The sequence below is a fragment of the Apaloderma vittatum genome, unplaced genomic scaffold, assembly GCF_000703405.1.
Source record: "Apaloderma vittatum isolate BGI_N311 unplaced genomic scaffold, ASM70340v1 scaffold41520, whole genome shotgun sequence".
NCBI lineage: Eukaryota > Metazoa > Chordata > Aves > Trogoniformes > Trogonidae > Apaloderma > Apaloderma vittatum.
The window spans coordinates 1-16843 of NW_009695780.1; the positions used below are offsets into that span (position 1 = coordinate 1).

The window sequence follows — 16843 nt, forward strand, 5'->3', positions numbered from 1 at the left end:
CCGGCCCCCTCCTCCGGACCGCGGGGTTCTGCGGAGGTCGGGACGTGCTGACTCTCCTCCCTGGGACGCGTTGGCAACTCCTGCCGCTGTTGCATCGGGGGATCTGGGTGTGTTTGTGGAGACGAGATGAGGGCCTGGGCGGTGGCGTGATGGTGTGTCATGGTCCCTTTCGCAGGAGACAGCTGCTGCAATCCACTGAGCATGGGCTACATAAAAAAAATAGTGGAGCATAAAATACCGGGTGTTTATGTTCTGTCTCTCAAGATTGGAAGCAACCTGGTACAGGTAAGCAACTCCGGTGTCACTCGTGTACCTGCATGGCAGAGGGTGGCCAGCGTGCGGATCTGAAGGTGTGACAGTTATTGCAGTTTGTCATTAACCTGATTCCACATGGATTAGTGCTGTGCTTTCCCTGCTAATTTTGTTCCTCTTTGTGAAGTAAACGGCTTTGACAGGTAGAAACCAATAAAGTCTAGATAATACCTGCAGAAAACAACTGGGGAAAAACAAATCCCTAGTCTAAATTGGATTAATATGCAAATCCAGTGATTAGCACTCTCTAACCACTCCAGGTAATACCAAGGCATGTGATAAGATACTGTGCTAAAGCAGAGCTTTATCCCCTGCCACCCCTTTTGATTTATTCGCTATATATCTTCCGTATAACAAAGATACAGACTTCTGTGCCTTCATGTGTTTTTGGTAGTTCTCTGTAGCCCTAAGGAATTTCTTTAAATAGTGTCTCAGGATAATCTCAATGTACGTTATTTTCTGGGATCTGGACAAGATGGGTGAAGTTCAATTTTTTATTTATTTATTTATATGCTTATATATGTTTATATGCAGATATATGTGGATTCAAGTCATCAAGAAGTTTGGGGAAATGTCACTTTTCGTGACACTTTTTGAGATACTTTTGCCAGGCAGAGTAGGAATAAAGAAGTGGTGGAGGGAAGTCTCAAAACTTGAACTTCCCATCTGTCATACTGTGAAAATGAAGTTCCTCTTTCAAAAGCAGAACTGTTAGCAACCTATTTGCAGAGTAAACCATTGTAAAGGTACAAGTTCTGTGTTCTAACTTGGCTAATCCATCAGGATGTGGAGAACAGCTTCTTTATGAACGCAAACGATCAAGTGAGGGAGGTGTGCAGCCAACTGGCAAAGGACCCTCTCCTGAAAGGGGGCTACAACGCAATGGGCTTCTCCCAAGGAGGCCAGTTCCTGTAAGTTTACACACCTGTTCCATTTCCAGTAATTTCTGTTGGGATTTGGGTTCTGATTTAAAACTCTTTCTTGAAGTACTAAGCAGATGTAAACTGACAAACGCCTTCATAAAGGTAAGGAGCCCTCCAGAGGAGGCAAGGATGTGTTTGGCTGTAGCCCTTCTCTACCAGGAAGGGTTAATTCTCTTTGCAAAGTGCCCGAGCCCATGCCGTGGCCAGATGAGAGCTGCCAACGAAAAAGCTTTGGTGGGCTGGGCATGCTGGGTGCCAGCTCAGCAACTTCATCTTTCTCCACAGGAGGGCGGTGGCCCAGAGGTGTCCTTCTCCTCCCATGCTCAACCTGATCTCCATTGGGGGACAGCACCAAGGTAGTGTCCTCTTACGCTGTCACGCTTCTAACTACCTCGAAGAGGGGAGGGGAGGCTCTTGTTGGCAGGAGGAACGATTTTTTTGGCCTCTGCCCAAAAGCTGACCGTTTTCTTGTGAACTGAACTGTCCCTTTGTTCTTGTCGGAATCTGGTGATCTGCTTCAGCTCGGCTGTTAGCTGACCACATCATCTTGGTCTTAACTGGCAGTGAAAAGAGACCTTTGTAAGTAGGAGACTTATTGTCTGGGCTGAATCCTTATATACTTAGGAGGCCCCTGGGATTAGCTTTTTCGGGAGAAGAAATTTCTAACTACAGAGCAAAGCCTTTGTGAAACTAAACCTTCTGGGTCACAAGGGTATTTTACAATCAGCATCTGGAAGGCTAAACCCCCAAGGAAAGGGAGGTGCTTTTTTGCAGTAGATTAAAGAGGCAGCATGAAATGGAATTTAAGAGGTGTACAGTTAATGAATTTCTGGCAATGAATTTCAAATAATCTCCCCAGAGACATTTCGTGGCTTGAGTCTCGCTCTTTGTAGTGTAGTGGGAAGATTTACAGGGAACCATCCCGAGACCTCCTGGGAACAGAGCAGCGAGCTGGACAGCGTTCTGCTTGTCCGCCTGCCCCCATTCTCCAGAGCAATAAATACCCTCGGCTCAAGATCATCATCCATTACCGTGGTGTGTGACAGTGCCCAGGGGCAGAGGCGCTGTCTAATGAGATTGTAGGATTAAAGGCTGCCCCATTCCGTGGGTAATGCCACTGCTCTGTAAGAGGGTGGTTCTTCACCAGCTGGAGGGATTAAGGGATTTCGGTTTGGCTCACCGAGTTGTTCCACATGTCTCCATACCCCAGGCGTGTACGGCTTTCCACGCTGTCCCGGTGAGAGCTCCCATATCTGTGACTGGATCCGGAAGACGCTGGATCTGGGCGCCTACACGCAAGCTGTTCAAGAGCAGTGAGTGAATTCATCGAGCTGCAACGGTGGGGGCCGGGCCCACGTGAGAAGCTCTGGGTTTTCGGTCTGATCTTTGGTTTCTCTTCTCCAGCTTGGTACAGGCAGAGTATTGGCACGACCCTCTGAAGGAGGAGGATTACAGGAAAAACAGCATCTTTTTGGCTGACATAAATCAGGAGAGGGTAAGGACCTAGCTGATGATTAAACCCTGGTAGGAGAGCAGAAGCCTTAGCAGTGAATTTCTTCACGTTAGCTCTCCCTGGCAGTAGTTCTGCTGGAGTTTAAAGGGAAGCATGTTTTGCCTTGCATCCCAGCAGCGTACAAAGTGGGTTTGCGCGTAGATTTGTGAAGAAGACTTGTCCCTGGCTGAGCAGTTCCTGTGCCACTTGCTCAGTCCACCCATCACCTTTCAAGTGGGTGAATCCCCTCCCTCCCGTGGGCAGGCAGGAGAGGCCTGTCCCCTCTTTGCAGCCTGGAGATGAGGCTGGATGCCACGAGCACGACCCAGGGAGAGTGAAGACAGAAATGCATAATCCCGCCTCCTCAGCAGATGCAGCCCAGGGTTTGCTTTGCAGGCCCAGGGCAAGTTGGAGCAGGCAGGTTCCCTGACCTTTCTCAGTGGACTTCCCAGTGACTTGGATTTGATCTCTGTTGCTTTCACCCAGGGCGTTAATGAGACGTACAAGAAAAACCTGATGGCTCTGAAAAAATTTGTGATGGTGAGATTTCTCAATGACACCATGGTCGACCCTCCGATCTCTGAGGTGAGGCAGGCAGGGCAGGTGCTGCTTTTGGAGGGGAGGAGGTTTGGTGCTTGCTTGGCTGTTTCTGGTTTGTCCTTTGGTAGCAGAACTCAAGTTTGCTGAGGAGCAAACAGAGCACAGCCATAGGCCTGATGCTGCGCTGTCTGCAGCGCGAGCTGGTGAAGGTCTGCTCATCTCCTGGGAGCCCTTCAGCAACTGTTTCCTTGTTTTTATTCCAACAGTGGTTTGGGTTTTACAAAAGCGGCCAAGCCAAGGAGACCGTCCCGCTGAAGGAGACCTCGCTGTACAGAGAGGTACGTTCTGCTGGGGGCTCAGGGGGTTCTGCTGTTTCCTCTTTATAGTGTCCCTGGAGCCTTCAGAAACGCCCCAGCTCTGCCCTGCTAACCACCTTGGCCATTCCTGGGGCACCGCCTCCTCTTGCCAGTAGCTGTTTGGGAAGGCATTTCCCTCCAGGCCAGTTCTGGCAGCGGGAATTACAGCGGTGGCCTGGTGCCTTGTTCCATGAACTCTGCTCCTTTTCAAAGCCTTGCTGTAAGTAATCCAAAATACTTTTTCCCCCTCTGTGAGGAGAAGCTTTGGAGAGCTGAGGTGGAACCTGCCAGCTGCTTCTGCTGCAGCAACGCTCTCTGAGCGTCAGAGCTTTTCTCAGTGCCGGCTTCCCCGTCCGTTGCCAGTGTTTGGCTGGGCCAGGCCCTGGGGAAGCTATGGCCACGCTTCTCTCTCTGCAGGATCGTCTGGGGCTGCAGGAGATGGACAAAGCAGGAAAGCTGGTGTTCCTGGGGGTGAAAGGGGATCACCTGCACTTCACAGAAGAGTGGTTTTACATCACTATCCTCCCCTTCCTGCAGTGAAGCTAAGGGGAGGCAGCCTAGGAGAGCACGGGGCAGGCTCTACCACTGTAGTTAATGCAGCTGCTACTGGGCAGTAGCACTTTCTGTGTACAAACCTGCGGGGATCTGGGGAAGGGGGGAAAGAGGGGGTTTAGCTCAGCAGTTCCACAGTGTGCAGAGGTGGCACCTCTTACGCTGCAGTTAGAGACCGGGATTTGTCTGGCTGTAATTACGCTCCGATACGGGTGGACCGAAAGCCTTGCACTAACTCGGAAGCACTCCGTCCTGCACAGGCCCTGCCGAGGTTGCTTCAGTGCTCAGAGCCGGGGCTGTGCTGCTCACTCGGTGACGGCAAAGCGCTCAGCTGCACGAGAGGTTTGAGTTCCTGTCACCTGTTCCTCGCAGGACACAACAGCAGTATTAACCGAAATCACTAGTGTAAGAATGCTGCTTCTCTTAGGGGGGCCAGCAAGTAGACTTACATGGCTGGACACAGGGGAAAGACATTACAGGCTATCCCTTCAAGATGGGGAAAAGGGGTAAATTTAAGGGTTTCTGGGGAAAAAGCAGGGGTTTGAATTAAATGGGTATTAACAGCTTGAACAGTTTTCAATTAATGGCTTCTCTTAAGCACTTCTGTACAGCAACTGGAATTAATAAAGACCTTTACACCTAACCACCAACAAGAAAAAAGGTGAGATTTGACAGTTTGATTCGAGGGGAGTTGAGGAAACACTGTACTTCCCCATGGAGAAAGTACTCAAAGCAGTCTCGGCCAGGTCAGGCAGCAAAGGGCATCTTGTTGTACCTGAGGTCCCACGTGCCCCCAGAGAGCAAACAAGAGCAACTGTAATGAGCAAGTTGGCATTAACTTTATTCTATCTTCTGTATAATCTTAAGTACATAAGAAAGGTTTTTTCACAAGCCTCAGGAGAAGACGAGTACAAGTCACAGGACAGTCTCAAAATAAAAAAAATTGCATATTTTTTTTTTGTAAGTTTTGTCCTAGAGAAAAAGAACATTGACACTTTACAGAGGAAATGCATTTAAGATATGCTTATGCCACCCGAGGCGTTGGAAAAATGAAGGTCAAAGCACGTGCAGCTCCCTTTATGGGTCAGTACAGTACTGTGTCACGGATCCATCGCTCTGCTCCAGGGCCCTGGAACAGAGGCTACACAAGCTTCCACCAAAGTAAAAAGCGAAGCAACAGGGGCAAGGGGAGGCTGAGAGGATTCACTTTATGGGGACTGATTGCAGATGAGGAAGAGAGTGATGAATCAACTTGATCCAACTCGGGTATTTACAACACTGCACTGCTGACCCTGGAATGGAGGAGACCCTTCTTCTGCAGAAGGGGACAGGTTCAGAAGAACTGTCCTGGAAGACTGAACCTGCGTTCAGCTGTTCCCAGAAGGAAGCCCTGGGGCAAAGATTCCCTCGCGAGGATGGGGGGCTCGCGGAGTAAGAGGTGCTCAGCTCCAAGCTACCAACCAGGCTGCCAGGGGGGTAACTGCAGTTACTCCACTGCAGTTTTCCTGTGGCACTGGTGAATATAAAGCCTCCTGTCATGGCACAATCGGAAATACACTGAGCTAGTAGGAATGATGAAAGAGAAATTGGGGTGGAATGCTACAGCCCAGGTCCGCAGCCTTTGGTCCAACAAAACCACGTCCTGTAATGCCACCAACTAGTACACAGAGCTGGAACCAGCAGCTTCCAGGACCTTCTTGAGACGTCTGCCGTAGCGACTGGGTACTCTGGACCCTGACATAAACCATTACTTGTTATAAAGGGGACAACAATTCCTCTCTCACATGAACAGTTTGCTTAAAGGCAATACAAAAAAAACCCAACAACACTCTGAAAGCCAACTGCCAGTACTGGCTGTGAAGTTCACCGAAAATCTGACTTGGTGCAGTTAGATCAGACAGGGGGAGGAAAAAAATACACCTTCCTGCAAATAGGTGTGGACAATAACCGACCCGCCACCTCCACCAAACCCCAGGCAGAGGTATTTCAGTGACGGCAGGTAGCTGTGTCTCTCGGGTAGAAGAGAAGCAGTTTGAGAGCAGAAAGGTACAAGAAATCTAAGAGAATCGTCTGAAAGCAGATTTGTCCCACAGCAGGGCCAGGGGAGGGCATGAGCCTTGGAGCTTTTCTGCTTAGCCAGCAATTTCCGTCACAGTTGTAACCAACTTCTGACCGTTCCACACTGTCTTGAACTGTTCTGGGACAGGGAATTCAGTCTGGAGGGTAAAAATAGAAAAATGTTGTCAAAAATTATGACTGAGACTAATAACTACTCCCACTGTTTTAGGCACTTCTGTGTCCCCTCTGCGCCACAAATACTGCCTGTTCTTCCCCCAAGAGATCCCGAGGAAGAAGCAGCTTTCGCAAAATATCAAGTATCCCACTAAAAAGACAAACAACTCAAATAGCTGCTTTTAGCATCTGATCATTCACAGCCTCCAAAATCTCGAGTCTAGAATTGCCTCACTGTAAAAGGCATTCCCTGCAGGGCTCAAAACACAAATCACGCCCTGCATCACCCCAGCCCCAAGCAGACCTCTGCAGTGAATTCAAAACTGACACTTACAAAGTCACCTCCCTCTGTGGGAATAAGGACGTTCATCTCCGATGACTTGGCACTGACGATTTCGCAGTCTAGGGAGTTCTTGCTCAGATACACGTGGCAACCGTCTGTCTTGTTGATGGAAATTGTTGGCACTTTACCCATTACCTAGCAGGGTGGTCAAAGCAGTAGTTAGAGGAGCACCACAACATTTTTCTTTTGCACTTCTCTACAGATACACATTCCTGTTGGGGAAACGAAAACTACTCAAAGCATCAGATGTTACAGATGCCCTGACGTACAGCACAGCAGTCACCTTCCAGGGAGAGAACAGGTCACAGACACTCACCTGAACTTTGACATCCCTGCTGTTGATGATCTCTACAATGCCCACCACGTCATCAAACACCAGCCCTAGCTTCTTACAGTTATCTGCAAAGAAAAGGCAGAGTAGGTCACAGAAAGGTTGTGGAGATTCCCCTTTCTGCAAACGGAGCAGCATGCAGAAGCAGGTGTCAGGGTTTCTTCACTTACCAAGGGTGATGGAATTAATCTTGCCTTTGATTTGGAGCGTGCTATTTGTGCACTTGAAAACATATGCTACCTGCTTCAACTCTGTGTCGCTGATTACCAGGTCAGTGGCATTCTCCTGGTTTTCCTGGAAAGGCAAGGAAAACACTTTATTTTCTGAATGCTGACCAATTAATCCATGTGAACAGCAGGGCAGTGCAGCTCCTTTAAGAGCAAACTGCTTGGACCTGCAGGCTGGTGCTGCTTACAAGAAAGGTCTTCAGAAGACTCTCCTTCTCTCCTGCGAAGTTCCCGTCCCTCCAACCCACTCATGCCAACGCCAAGCACTCACCACTCTCCACTTTTTGCCCTCTAGTTCTAGCAATGCAGGTGCCTTCGGAGAGGTTTTTTGGGAGGGATTAGCATTACAGGCTGGTTTGGGAGCAGTGAAAGGTTTGGGTCCACTTCTCACAGGACCCCCTTGGTTCTTCAGCGCTGGATTCTTGTGGGTCTTCATGTCATCTGAAACATGTCTTAAGCCTGCAAGAGAAGTCAAACCTGAGATCAACCTCCTCTCCAAAGAATGCAGTTTCACAAACATCAGACACTACAACAGCCAGCATGATAACATTTTTCAAAATGCAAATAAATTATTGAGACTGGGCCTAAGTTGAGCCCGAGCGTGAGTGAGAGCAGCAAAAAAGACTGATGTAATATTGAGGAGAACACAAGGTGTGCTGTAGAACCAGCAGGCATCAGCTCTTCCATTTGGCAGTTGGAAAAAGCCTTGAGCCAAGCACCTCACTTTTGTTTCACGCTGTCCTGATGCACTAACCAGGTTAACACAGAAGGGATGAGCCCTGTGCAAAGTATCAATAGGTGCAAAATTGCACCTTTTGTACTGGACATAAGCAGGCAACCCAATGGCTCCATCCAGGTGGAGATTAATCTCTTGCTACACCTGACAGATGAGGCTGAGAACACTCAGATGTGCTCCCTTTGTCCCCATGAACTGCCTCAGGGCTGCTTCTGGCTCCCAGCATCATCCTCCCACCAGATGGTCCTTTGTTACCACAAGCTACTTTCTCAACAGGTGTATTGAGGGAGAGCAGAACAACAAGGCTCTGCAGCACAACAGCGCTCTCGCTCGCAACCGCCCTCCCTCCACTACTTCCACCTACCCGAGGTGATGCCTTCTCCCCGGTTGATCTGGGCGAAGAGCGCGGAGCGGGAGGCAGAGTCATCGGTGCTGGAGCTCACGGGGGCAGGAGCGGGTGGGGGCGGAGGGCCCGGCGGGGGAGGCGCAGCCCCGGCCAGGGGAGCAGATGGCAATTTAGCCCCTTCTGTTGCTACCGGACCCTGTAAGAGACCGGCAGGAAGAAAGGCAATTGCACAAACCTGTATCTGCTGCAGTAACCACACAGTACTTATCTCAGAAACTCCTGCAGATGTAACCAGCACTTACTGTTTTGCTCCAAGTCAGCCCTGTGGTATGATACTCCTTGATATAGGCCTGCAGCTCTGTCCAGATACTCAGATAAGCTTTCACCCAGTCCACTTGCTTTTTATCTCTGAGGACACACGGAGATCACAAGGAGTGAGCAGGTGCATTTGCCATTAAAACCCAAGGACTACAAACAGCTCTTTTACATCTCTCCACCTTGCAGCCTACAGGCAAGACACAGCTGGACCAGCACAGCAGCCTCACGCCTCCAGCACGGCATTCTGGCTTCAGTAACAATCTCACACTCCCATGCAGGAGGCCACAGGCCTGCCTGGCACTGTAACCCATTTTTACTGAGGAGTCTGGTGCTTCCAACGAACACTCATTCCCGAGATGCAACTTGCTGCCCTGGAAAACAGTTCAGCCACCAGCTGATGCTGAGACAAGAGCAGCAATACACCTGCTACCAGAGATTCCAGCTGCAAGACAAATGCACGGAATCCTGCCCCTACGGACTGGGAAAGAACAGCGAAGAACCCTGTCTTTACAAAGGAGTTAAAGACCGAGGCAGCTCTGGTTAGCTACTGGGGTAGCCCCTACGCACCCAGTCAGTTGTGTGCACTGACATCTGTAAGAGAGAAGGTCAACTTACACATCCTTGTACTCCTTGAGAATCCGGTTGGTATAAAACATGGCAGCATCAGTCATCTCCTTCACATAAGGACCAGGCTTGGGAGCCTTGAGAAACAAGAACACATTGGCATGGAACAGCTGACCAGGCAGCCAGCCTTCTCCCACCAACCCAAGGAAACCACTTCCCACTGGAGTTCTTACCATGGCCACCCAGCCCAGGGCTGGGATACTCTCACTGACTGCCGATAAGTGGTTAAACACTTTGCTACCACGATTCTTCTCCCTGAAATTCTGCACCACCTGGATTTGCTCTGAAATCGGTTTCAGAAGCGACGAGAACACATTCTGCAGAACAAGAGGGACGGTAACAATTAAAAACATTAGTATCACTCTGGCTGCACATCTTCCTGGGCAGGGCTCTGCTAAGATGACGGTCACTCCGAGGAAGATTCCAACTGGCACAAGTTACTGCTACGGCTCCTGTCCCGGCTTGGCCCTCCCTGCGGCCCAAGCTCGGTCCCACAGCCGAGCTCCTCCAGGGCTGAAGTCATAGCTCCCAACTGGATTGGTACTATGGGAGTACGCCAAGAACTGTGACTCATGTTCAATCCAAGAGACACTGACAAAGCTTGTTAGTAATGAGGACAGAAATAGCATTTGCCTTTCCTGGATTCTTTTGTTCCAAGACAGTTTGTCAAATCTTCCCTCTCCTTTACAAACCCTCAGACAAAGCGGTGCTCGGCAGGTTTTTGCAGTTTGGGATCTACAACCCTCATTACAGTTGGAGTAGCAGCAAGTTCTCAAGCCACCCTATGAAGCTAGACCTCGGGATTCAAGTTACTTCTCGAGTCGATCCAAGCCTTTAGTATTTGGATGATAAGAAAATGTTTCTGTGTGCTGTTCACTTGGATTGCTGACTGGAAGTGCTTAGAAGTCTTCTGAGGTCAGAGCACAGCAGCCAATTACACATTTCCAGAGATGCCTCTTGGACAACTTTTCTTTCCTCTAAGACCAGAAACTCTCCTGCTGGTGGCAGCAGTGAGGGACAAATTTGGGCAAAACTTGCTTTTCAAAGCCTCAGCTTTTCCTTTTGCTGTCCCTTCCTCTGTTTAGATGAAAACAGAGAGGTTTGGGGCACTGCTGGCCAGGCGGCACTTTCAGAAGGGCCGGCCCAGTGCCACTGTCAAGTACCAGGATGGGGAAATTCTTCACCACCAGCAATGAGAGTTCATACAATTTGCATTTTAAAGTGGCTACTCCAGAACTGACTAGACTCCTGCAAGACAACTGGCACAAAGACTTGCACCAGATTATTGTTTATAATCCTCGGTTAAATAACGTGCCAGTGGTACTTGTAATCAGATTCTTAGACTAGAGGCTATGCAGAGCAGCTTCCCAGCAAGTCAGGTAGAAAGACGAACAATCCTCCAACGCTTGGGGAAAAAGATGCAGATATATTCTGCAGTGAACAGGAAAGTACCACAGAAACACAGCTACCACAGTGTAACAGTAGAAGCCATGACTGAGCCAGATAATAACTGCAAAGAAAAACAAGCTGGGATCCTGTTGCTCAGGAAAAACAGTTCTCAGCAGGGAAAAGCCAATGCATTCAGGATCAGATTCTCAGTCACACACCCTGCTGAGAAGCAGCAGCCTAAGGTAAAGTGTTAAATTACTTGCCAAGAACAAATCAATCCTAAAAGCCTTGCTATTATTCAGAGGCCATTCAAGAGACACAAGTGTCCAAGTTACTTCAGAAGGGGTTTGATGCCTGAAAGGATCACATAATGAAAAGCACGCTCTACGCAAATCCCGCCGCGGCTCCTGTCTCAGACAAGTTCTTGACTGCAGGCTGCATCCCAGGGAGCAGTGATTGTGCGGGGCTGGTGCCAGCTGCAACTCGAGACAGACACTGTGACACGAAACTCAACGAGCAGCTCTGAAAGCTGCAGGAAGTTTGTTGCTCTATTGACTGGAAAATGCCAATTCTGCAGCTTAAAGAATCAACCGTCAAAATTCTGCCCTGAGACCCGGAGCAGTTCACACTTTCAGCAAGTTCCACCTCAGAGACACAAGTGTCTTCAGTCCTCTCCCAGTTCTTCATCTGGAGCAACTGTCACAGCCCAGATTCCCCTTCAGTGGCAGAGATCCCCACTCTGAGGTAGGGGTATACACGATTCCCAATAAGCCATTTCCGAGACTTACCTCTGCTGGCTGCTGGTGTTGAGATGCCATCACCAGAAGAGCCCTCTCGCTCATCAAGCCTGCATGAACCATCTCAGCCTAAGAACAGAAAGAAACGTGAGAGAGCTTCCCTTGTACCCAGTGGAACACTAACAGCCATTTAAGCAGGTCCTGGTCTGTAAGCAAGCAGCTACGCTGACCTCAAAGTACATATTCTTGGAGACACCCATCCTGAGACAGGATAACGCAACAGCTCTTGGGCTGGGAGGTTTGCAGGCCTCCTAAAGGCAGGCACCAAAGTCTCCAAAGAGAGCTAGGCACCTAGCTACCAAAGACTTCAAGAAGGAGGTTTGATTCATCCTGTGTGTGTGTGTAGGTGGCAATCTGCTGGAGGTGATCTGGGCATCTGCATCTGTTTTTGAATCGTCAGGGATTATAAACATCCTAGAATACGGCGCTAAAGGACTGCAAACACTGACAGCAAACTTGTCCCTTAACAGCCCTGAAGGACATGCAGCATCTCCGTAGAGTGGAGGGAGAAGAATGTCAGTCCTTACATGCTTCTGCACATCCCCGCCAACTTCTTTGCTGATCTTCACGTACTCAGCTGCTGGGCCAGCCAGAAGGGCATCGAAAGCCTGCACGTACTGAGCCACTCCTGCGGAGAAGGAACCAGAGCACAGGTCTCACTGAGAAGCACCAGGGGAGCTCCTGGGTCACCGCGCTCTGCGGCCGCACCTCCCACCCGCTCCACGCTGAACCTTCCCCCGGGTCGTGCCGAGGGAAGGCAGGAGGCTCAGCCCAAAGTACAGAGCTGAATGCAGGCGAGGGAAGTGCTGCAGCCACAGGAAATCTTCATTTTAGCAAGACGGTAACCGCAGGCCCCTCTGCGTCTGCGCAGTGTCTGCTGTGAAACTCACTTCCCCCCCGGCGTGCAGGCAGCTCAGCCAACAGCCCCACACAAACCCACTCTGCACCAGCTCCTGCTGCTGTCGGACGCCTCCGCGCCACGCGGGCGATGCCTGAGCGCCGGGGCTCCCGCGGGGTGATGCTGCTGGGGAGGGGCTTTGGGCCGTACCTTTGGAAGAGCTATCTGCACACATGCCGGGTCCCTGGCACACCGTCTCCAGGCGCTCCACAGCCTTCTCCAACCGTTCAACCAGTCTTTCCATATCTACCGCTGTCCACAACCTGCACAGACAGAAGACAATTATTTGTGTCCTCCAACAGTATAAACTCATACACCAAATGTCAAAGAGCTATCAAACATCAAAGAGTTTATCAGCTGGCTGGTACAGGCTCTACCAGTTCCAGAAGAATAATTTTTACCTAGCGCTGCACCCTGATGATGGACAGCCGGGTGCTCTCACATTCGCAAGGACGTTCGGATTACACAACAGCCACGCACGCGGCCACTTTCTACTGCCGCAGCTGCTCCTTAATGGCCACGTAGTTTCTCTTCCATTGTAAGGGCTTCTTGTGTAAGGACAGTAAAACTTACATCTTCGAACCTAGTATTGACAGCACTCACTAGAGCAGAGGTCTGCACAGACGCTCACTGCAGGCAGTTTCTGGCCAAAGTCCCAGTTGTGACCATACAGCAAATCAAGTTACAGCCGCTTCACTGGGAGCTCACACGCTTCAGGTTAGAACTAGTGGGTTTTACTCTGCAAATGCATCCACAGGGACCTCCCGGAGTCCTGAGTTCCCCCAAGGAACATCTGTAACTCCAGCATCGCCACAGGACGGAGCATCAGCGCGCAGAACGAGCCACGCTGGCACATGCTGAGGCAAGCAGCTGCACTAGCTAAGGCGGCAGAGCTGCTTCTACAACAATGTGTCCCTGTTCATCCCCTCCTCCTACAGGCTTCAGTGTCTGAACTGCAGAACCTACCCTGCAGGCACTGCGCAGGAAACCGATTTTGGTACGCAAGACATTTGCAGCATCTCATCCGGAAAAGTCGTAAGAGTCATATAAACTTTCCATTAATTACTGCTCTGCAGAGACTTTACACGAAGGAGCAAGACAAGTCACGCTCCAAGCACAGTAATGCCCAGGGAATGCATTAGGGAGGGAGCAGCAAGTCACCAACTGAGTTTTTATCTTATCACCACTCATCGAAAGACTTTACGATATGAATCACGATTATGGCCTGGACACAGCTTCCTTCTTATCACAACAGCCTGTAAGAGCTCAAAACCCCGCCTGGAGGACAACGTCCTTCCCAGCACGTTTCCCAGCACACCCGAAAAGGCAGGCAGGGTTTACCCTGCTGTATTGACAAAGTGATACCAGATCTCCCTCAGGAACAAAACCTGAAGTTCTTTCTAACTAGGGTTTTGCTGTTGCTCTCAAGCCTTCTCAGCCCCGCTCCAAAGCGCACAGTTTTCACCCAGTTTCCAGAGGATGTGGGGCAGATCCAGCATTAGTCACCAGCGGCACTGATGTCACAAGGCAAACAAGGCCGTTTTCCACCCTGCTTTCGCCTGCTTGTATCAGGAGAGGCAGCACTCGTGTGGGGCAGGGAAGAGGCCACCCTTCTCCCAGGAGGAAGAACGCGGTTTCCTCCTCTGTGCAAAAGCGAGCCAGAGGAGATGCTTTGCATAAAACTGGACAGCAGTAACTGGGTGGCTTCCAGACACAAAAAAAGTACAGAAGAGGCTGAAACTTGTGGGCTGTCACCCATATAATCAACAGTAATGAATACCTCTTTTCTTTTTTTTTATTCTGTATGATGTAGAAATCCTGACCACAGGATCGTCGGCGCTCTGTGCTGCAGCCGAGAACGACGCATCCAGAATGGGGCTCACGTCTTCAAGCGGGAGCGCAGCCAAGAGCAGGGCTCTGCCTCCCCCGCTCTCAGCACACTAAAAGGGTGGGTTTCTTCCCCCAGAAAGAGCCACCTGTCAAAGAAACTCTTCCATGCTTTGAGAGTGTACCCTCTGGGTGTAATGCAGGGCTTTCAGGAAGGAAACCAGGTTTGCTGAGCACCAGGCAGACAAAGCTGCTGTTCTGCACCACTGATCCCCACCGCATTCCATGCGAGGCTCTAATCTGATCAGCCCCATTACCATCACCGAGTCACAAACTGCATTTCAAATCGGGATTACAAACCAGAAAGTCCAGATGGAAAGCTGCTTCCTACCCCCAGCGATAAAGCGAGCTGTTGCGAGAAGGGTATCGCGTCGGTTCTGGATGTGCTGTCGGGATTAATGTCGTTTAACAAGAAAGTGATATTCCGATTCCTTCCAGTCTCCTTGCTGTTTGACGCTTCCTGCCTGGGTTTCCCTGGCAGAAGCCGTGAAGTCGCAGTGCTCCGCACCAGCTTTGCAAACCTCGTGCTATCTGGCAGATGGTGAACTCATTTTAAATTTCTGTTTAATGGGCGGCATTAGCACAGCTCGCAGGATAAGTCACTTGGTCAACTGGCAGCAAAATCCGAACTAAGTGCAGGCAGCACAAAGTCCGAGAGCAGGCGGCTTTATCTCAGTCACTCCTTGCTAGAGCTATCTCGACTTGGTCAGAGTTCTCCAGCTGACAGACACGGAGCTGAGAGAGCGCTCTCCCTTCTCGGACTCTAATGCAGGATTTAAATCTAGCTCTTATTTAAATTCAATTGAACTTTGATTACCAATGAAGCGGAAGCCACAGACTCGCGAACACACACATCACCCTGGGCCAGAAAGCCCATTCATTTTCATAGCACATTTGGTTAATCTATTAACGAGCCTTTATTTCCATCAACGCTTGGGAACATGGTTTTGAACACTCTGTACAGCAAACAGGCTTTCACCTACAGCTAGACTGTTTTGATATACTGATCAGGGCAATAAAGAGAAAGGATTTTATCTGTAAAAACAACAGCTATCCCAAAGCCAATCCTGTACAACACGACAGTACGAGGAGTTCCTGTTTGGAGAGCGTCAAGGAGTCGGCACGTCCCAGCCAAAGGCCGGTCCCCAGAGGATTGAGCATGTTCTCATAAAACCGGCATAAATTAAATTCTTCCTGTTGCCTGAGACAACACGCTAACCTGAGCCCTCACTTAGACGTTCTGGAAGACACAAACGTTACTTTTATAGCCAAAGCAAGTCAAACCTACGCCTCTGTTCAGATTCAGCTTCTGTGAAGCCCGACAAACTGCTGTCAGCAACATGAAATTTGCATCAGCTACTTCCTGTTTCTACAGGCAAAAGGAATAAAGATGGGACAACTAAATTAAGAACATACCACAGTTTATTTCTGAGCTGACACTGGAATATCTCAGGGGATCAGCTACCAGATGATTTCCAACATTTATATCTTGCAAAAGCCCAAGGAATTTTTTTTTTTCCTAAACAGTTCAGCTCATCAAGTAAGGAACTGTTTGAAGACAGGACTCAAATGCCTGAATTTAGTCAGTTGTCAGGACCAGCCACAGACACAAGACAGCAATTGCTAGTCCCAGCAGCTGCCAAGACAGAGGTCTCTGCTGTTTATAGTACAACAATACTTGTTGACGTCGCTCCAGAACCCATGGTGACTACTTCTGGTATTTTAGACCTACTTTATTTAGAAAGCCAAAAGCGCTTTAAAAAAATAAAATCCATCTGGACCTTATTTAAACACGTCCGAATAACAAAATCCTACTGAAATCATTCAAGACATTATTTGGTATTTTTCCTCAAACGTTAAGAGATGGTTACAGTATCGCTTGGGTCCGCGCTAGAGCGAGCGCAAGGACTCTTTTTTTTTTCATCGCAATTATACGAAACGGGAGATTTGCACTTGCCAGATTCCGTTGCTACGCTCCTCTCATTTCCATTCCCTGTCAGGGCGAGGAATTCACCAGGGAAGCAATTGAGGATCTCAGATCTAAGCTAAATTGGATACAGCACCAAGCTCCATATCAGGAATTCAGAGCATCGAACCTCGTCAGCATCCCTCCCGACCTGTGCCCGCTCAAGCAGCGGCTGCTTGGCTGAACTTTGTTACATGAATAATAGGGGGTATTTTTGGCTTTCAGAAAGCTCAGCAATATTCCAGGGACACGAGGATCACCTCAGGAAGAGAAAGGGAATACAGCAGTTTGTCCATGCCACGGATTCCTGGTTTTTTAGTGCTGTGCCCTTATAGCCCAGGTCCTGGGGAATTCTGGAACCGACGGGCAAAATCCTGTAACCTGTGAAACGTCCCTATCGCTTTTTTTATTTCGCTGTCACAAAACCCTAAATAATCACTGACACGTTTAACTCATCCGAACTGCCACCACAGGCAAAAGGCAGCAACAGGCTAAACGCAAGAACTGCCCCGAGCCCGGCACCGCGAGCCCCTGGGAGCACAAAGGACAGAAACATCCTCGCTTCAGGCTGCGG

The 16843-nt window shown here is 49.5% G+C and overlaps 2 protein-coding genes across 2 annotated transcripts; one reads left to right on the plus strand and one right to left on the minus strand.

Moving 5' to 3' along the window:
* Positions 1–175: 175 nt before the first annotated feature.
* Positions 176–4236, plus strand: PPT1 (palmitoyl-protein thioesterase 1; the record flags this gene model as incomplete). Its single annotated transcript, XM_009872342.1, has 8 exons — positions 176–285; positions 1096–1223; positions 1521–1591; positions 2446–2548; positions 2640–2730; positions 3214–3312; positions 3534–3605; positions 4041–4236. Coding segments are annotated over 8 exons (797 nt in total), but the record flags the coding sequence as incomplete, so codon positions are not given.
* A 1756-nt stretch (positions 4237–5992) lies between these two features.
* On the minus strand, positions 5993–12660 carry CAP1 (CAP, adenylate cyclase-associated protein 1 (yeast)). The gene is made up of 12 exons (XM_009872332.1): positions 12567–12660; positions 12046–12146; positions 11510–11587; positions 9506–9649; positions 9324–9409; positions 8693–8798; positions 8409–8586; positions 7580–7767; positions 7252–7375; positions 7067–7149; positions 6742–6885; positions 5993–6391 (listed from the first exon to the last, which is right to left on the minus strand). Exons 1-12 carry the CDS (start codon positions 12658–12660, stop codon positions 6308–6310), a joined length of 1410 nt encoding a protein of 469 aa, XP_009870634.1. The 3' UTR covers positions 5993–6307.
* Between the last annotated feature and the right edge of the window lie 4183 nt (positions 12661–16843).

Bases quoted from the DNA above. Each gene is read 5' to 3' on its own strand.
- CAP1 (XM_009872332.1), bottom strand. From the start codon at position 12,660: ATGGAAAGACTGGTTGAACGGTTGGAGAAGGCTGTGGAGCGCCTGGAG. The intron at 11,588-12,045 runs GTAAGGACTGAC...TTCTGTTCTTAG, and splicing joins GCGGGGATGTGCAGAAGCAT to GCTGAGATGGTTCATGCAGG. The intron at 6,392-6,741 runs GTAAGTGTCAGT...TTTACCCTCCAG, and splicing joins CCACAGAGGGAGGTGACTTT to ACTGAATTCCCTGTCCCAGA.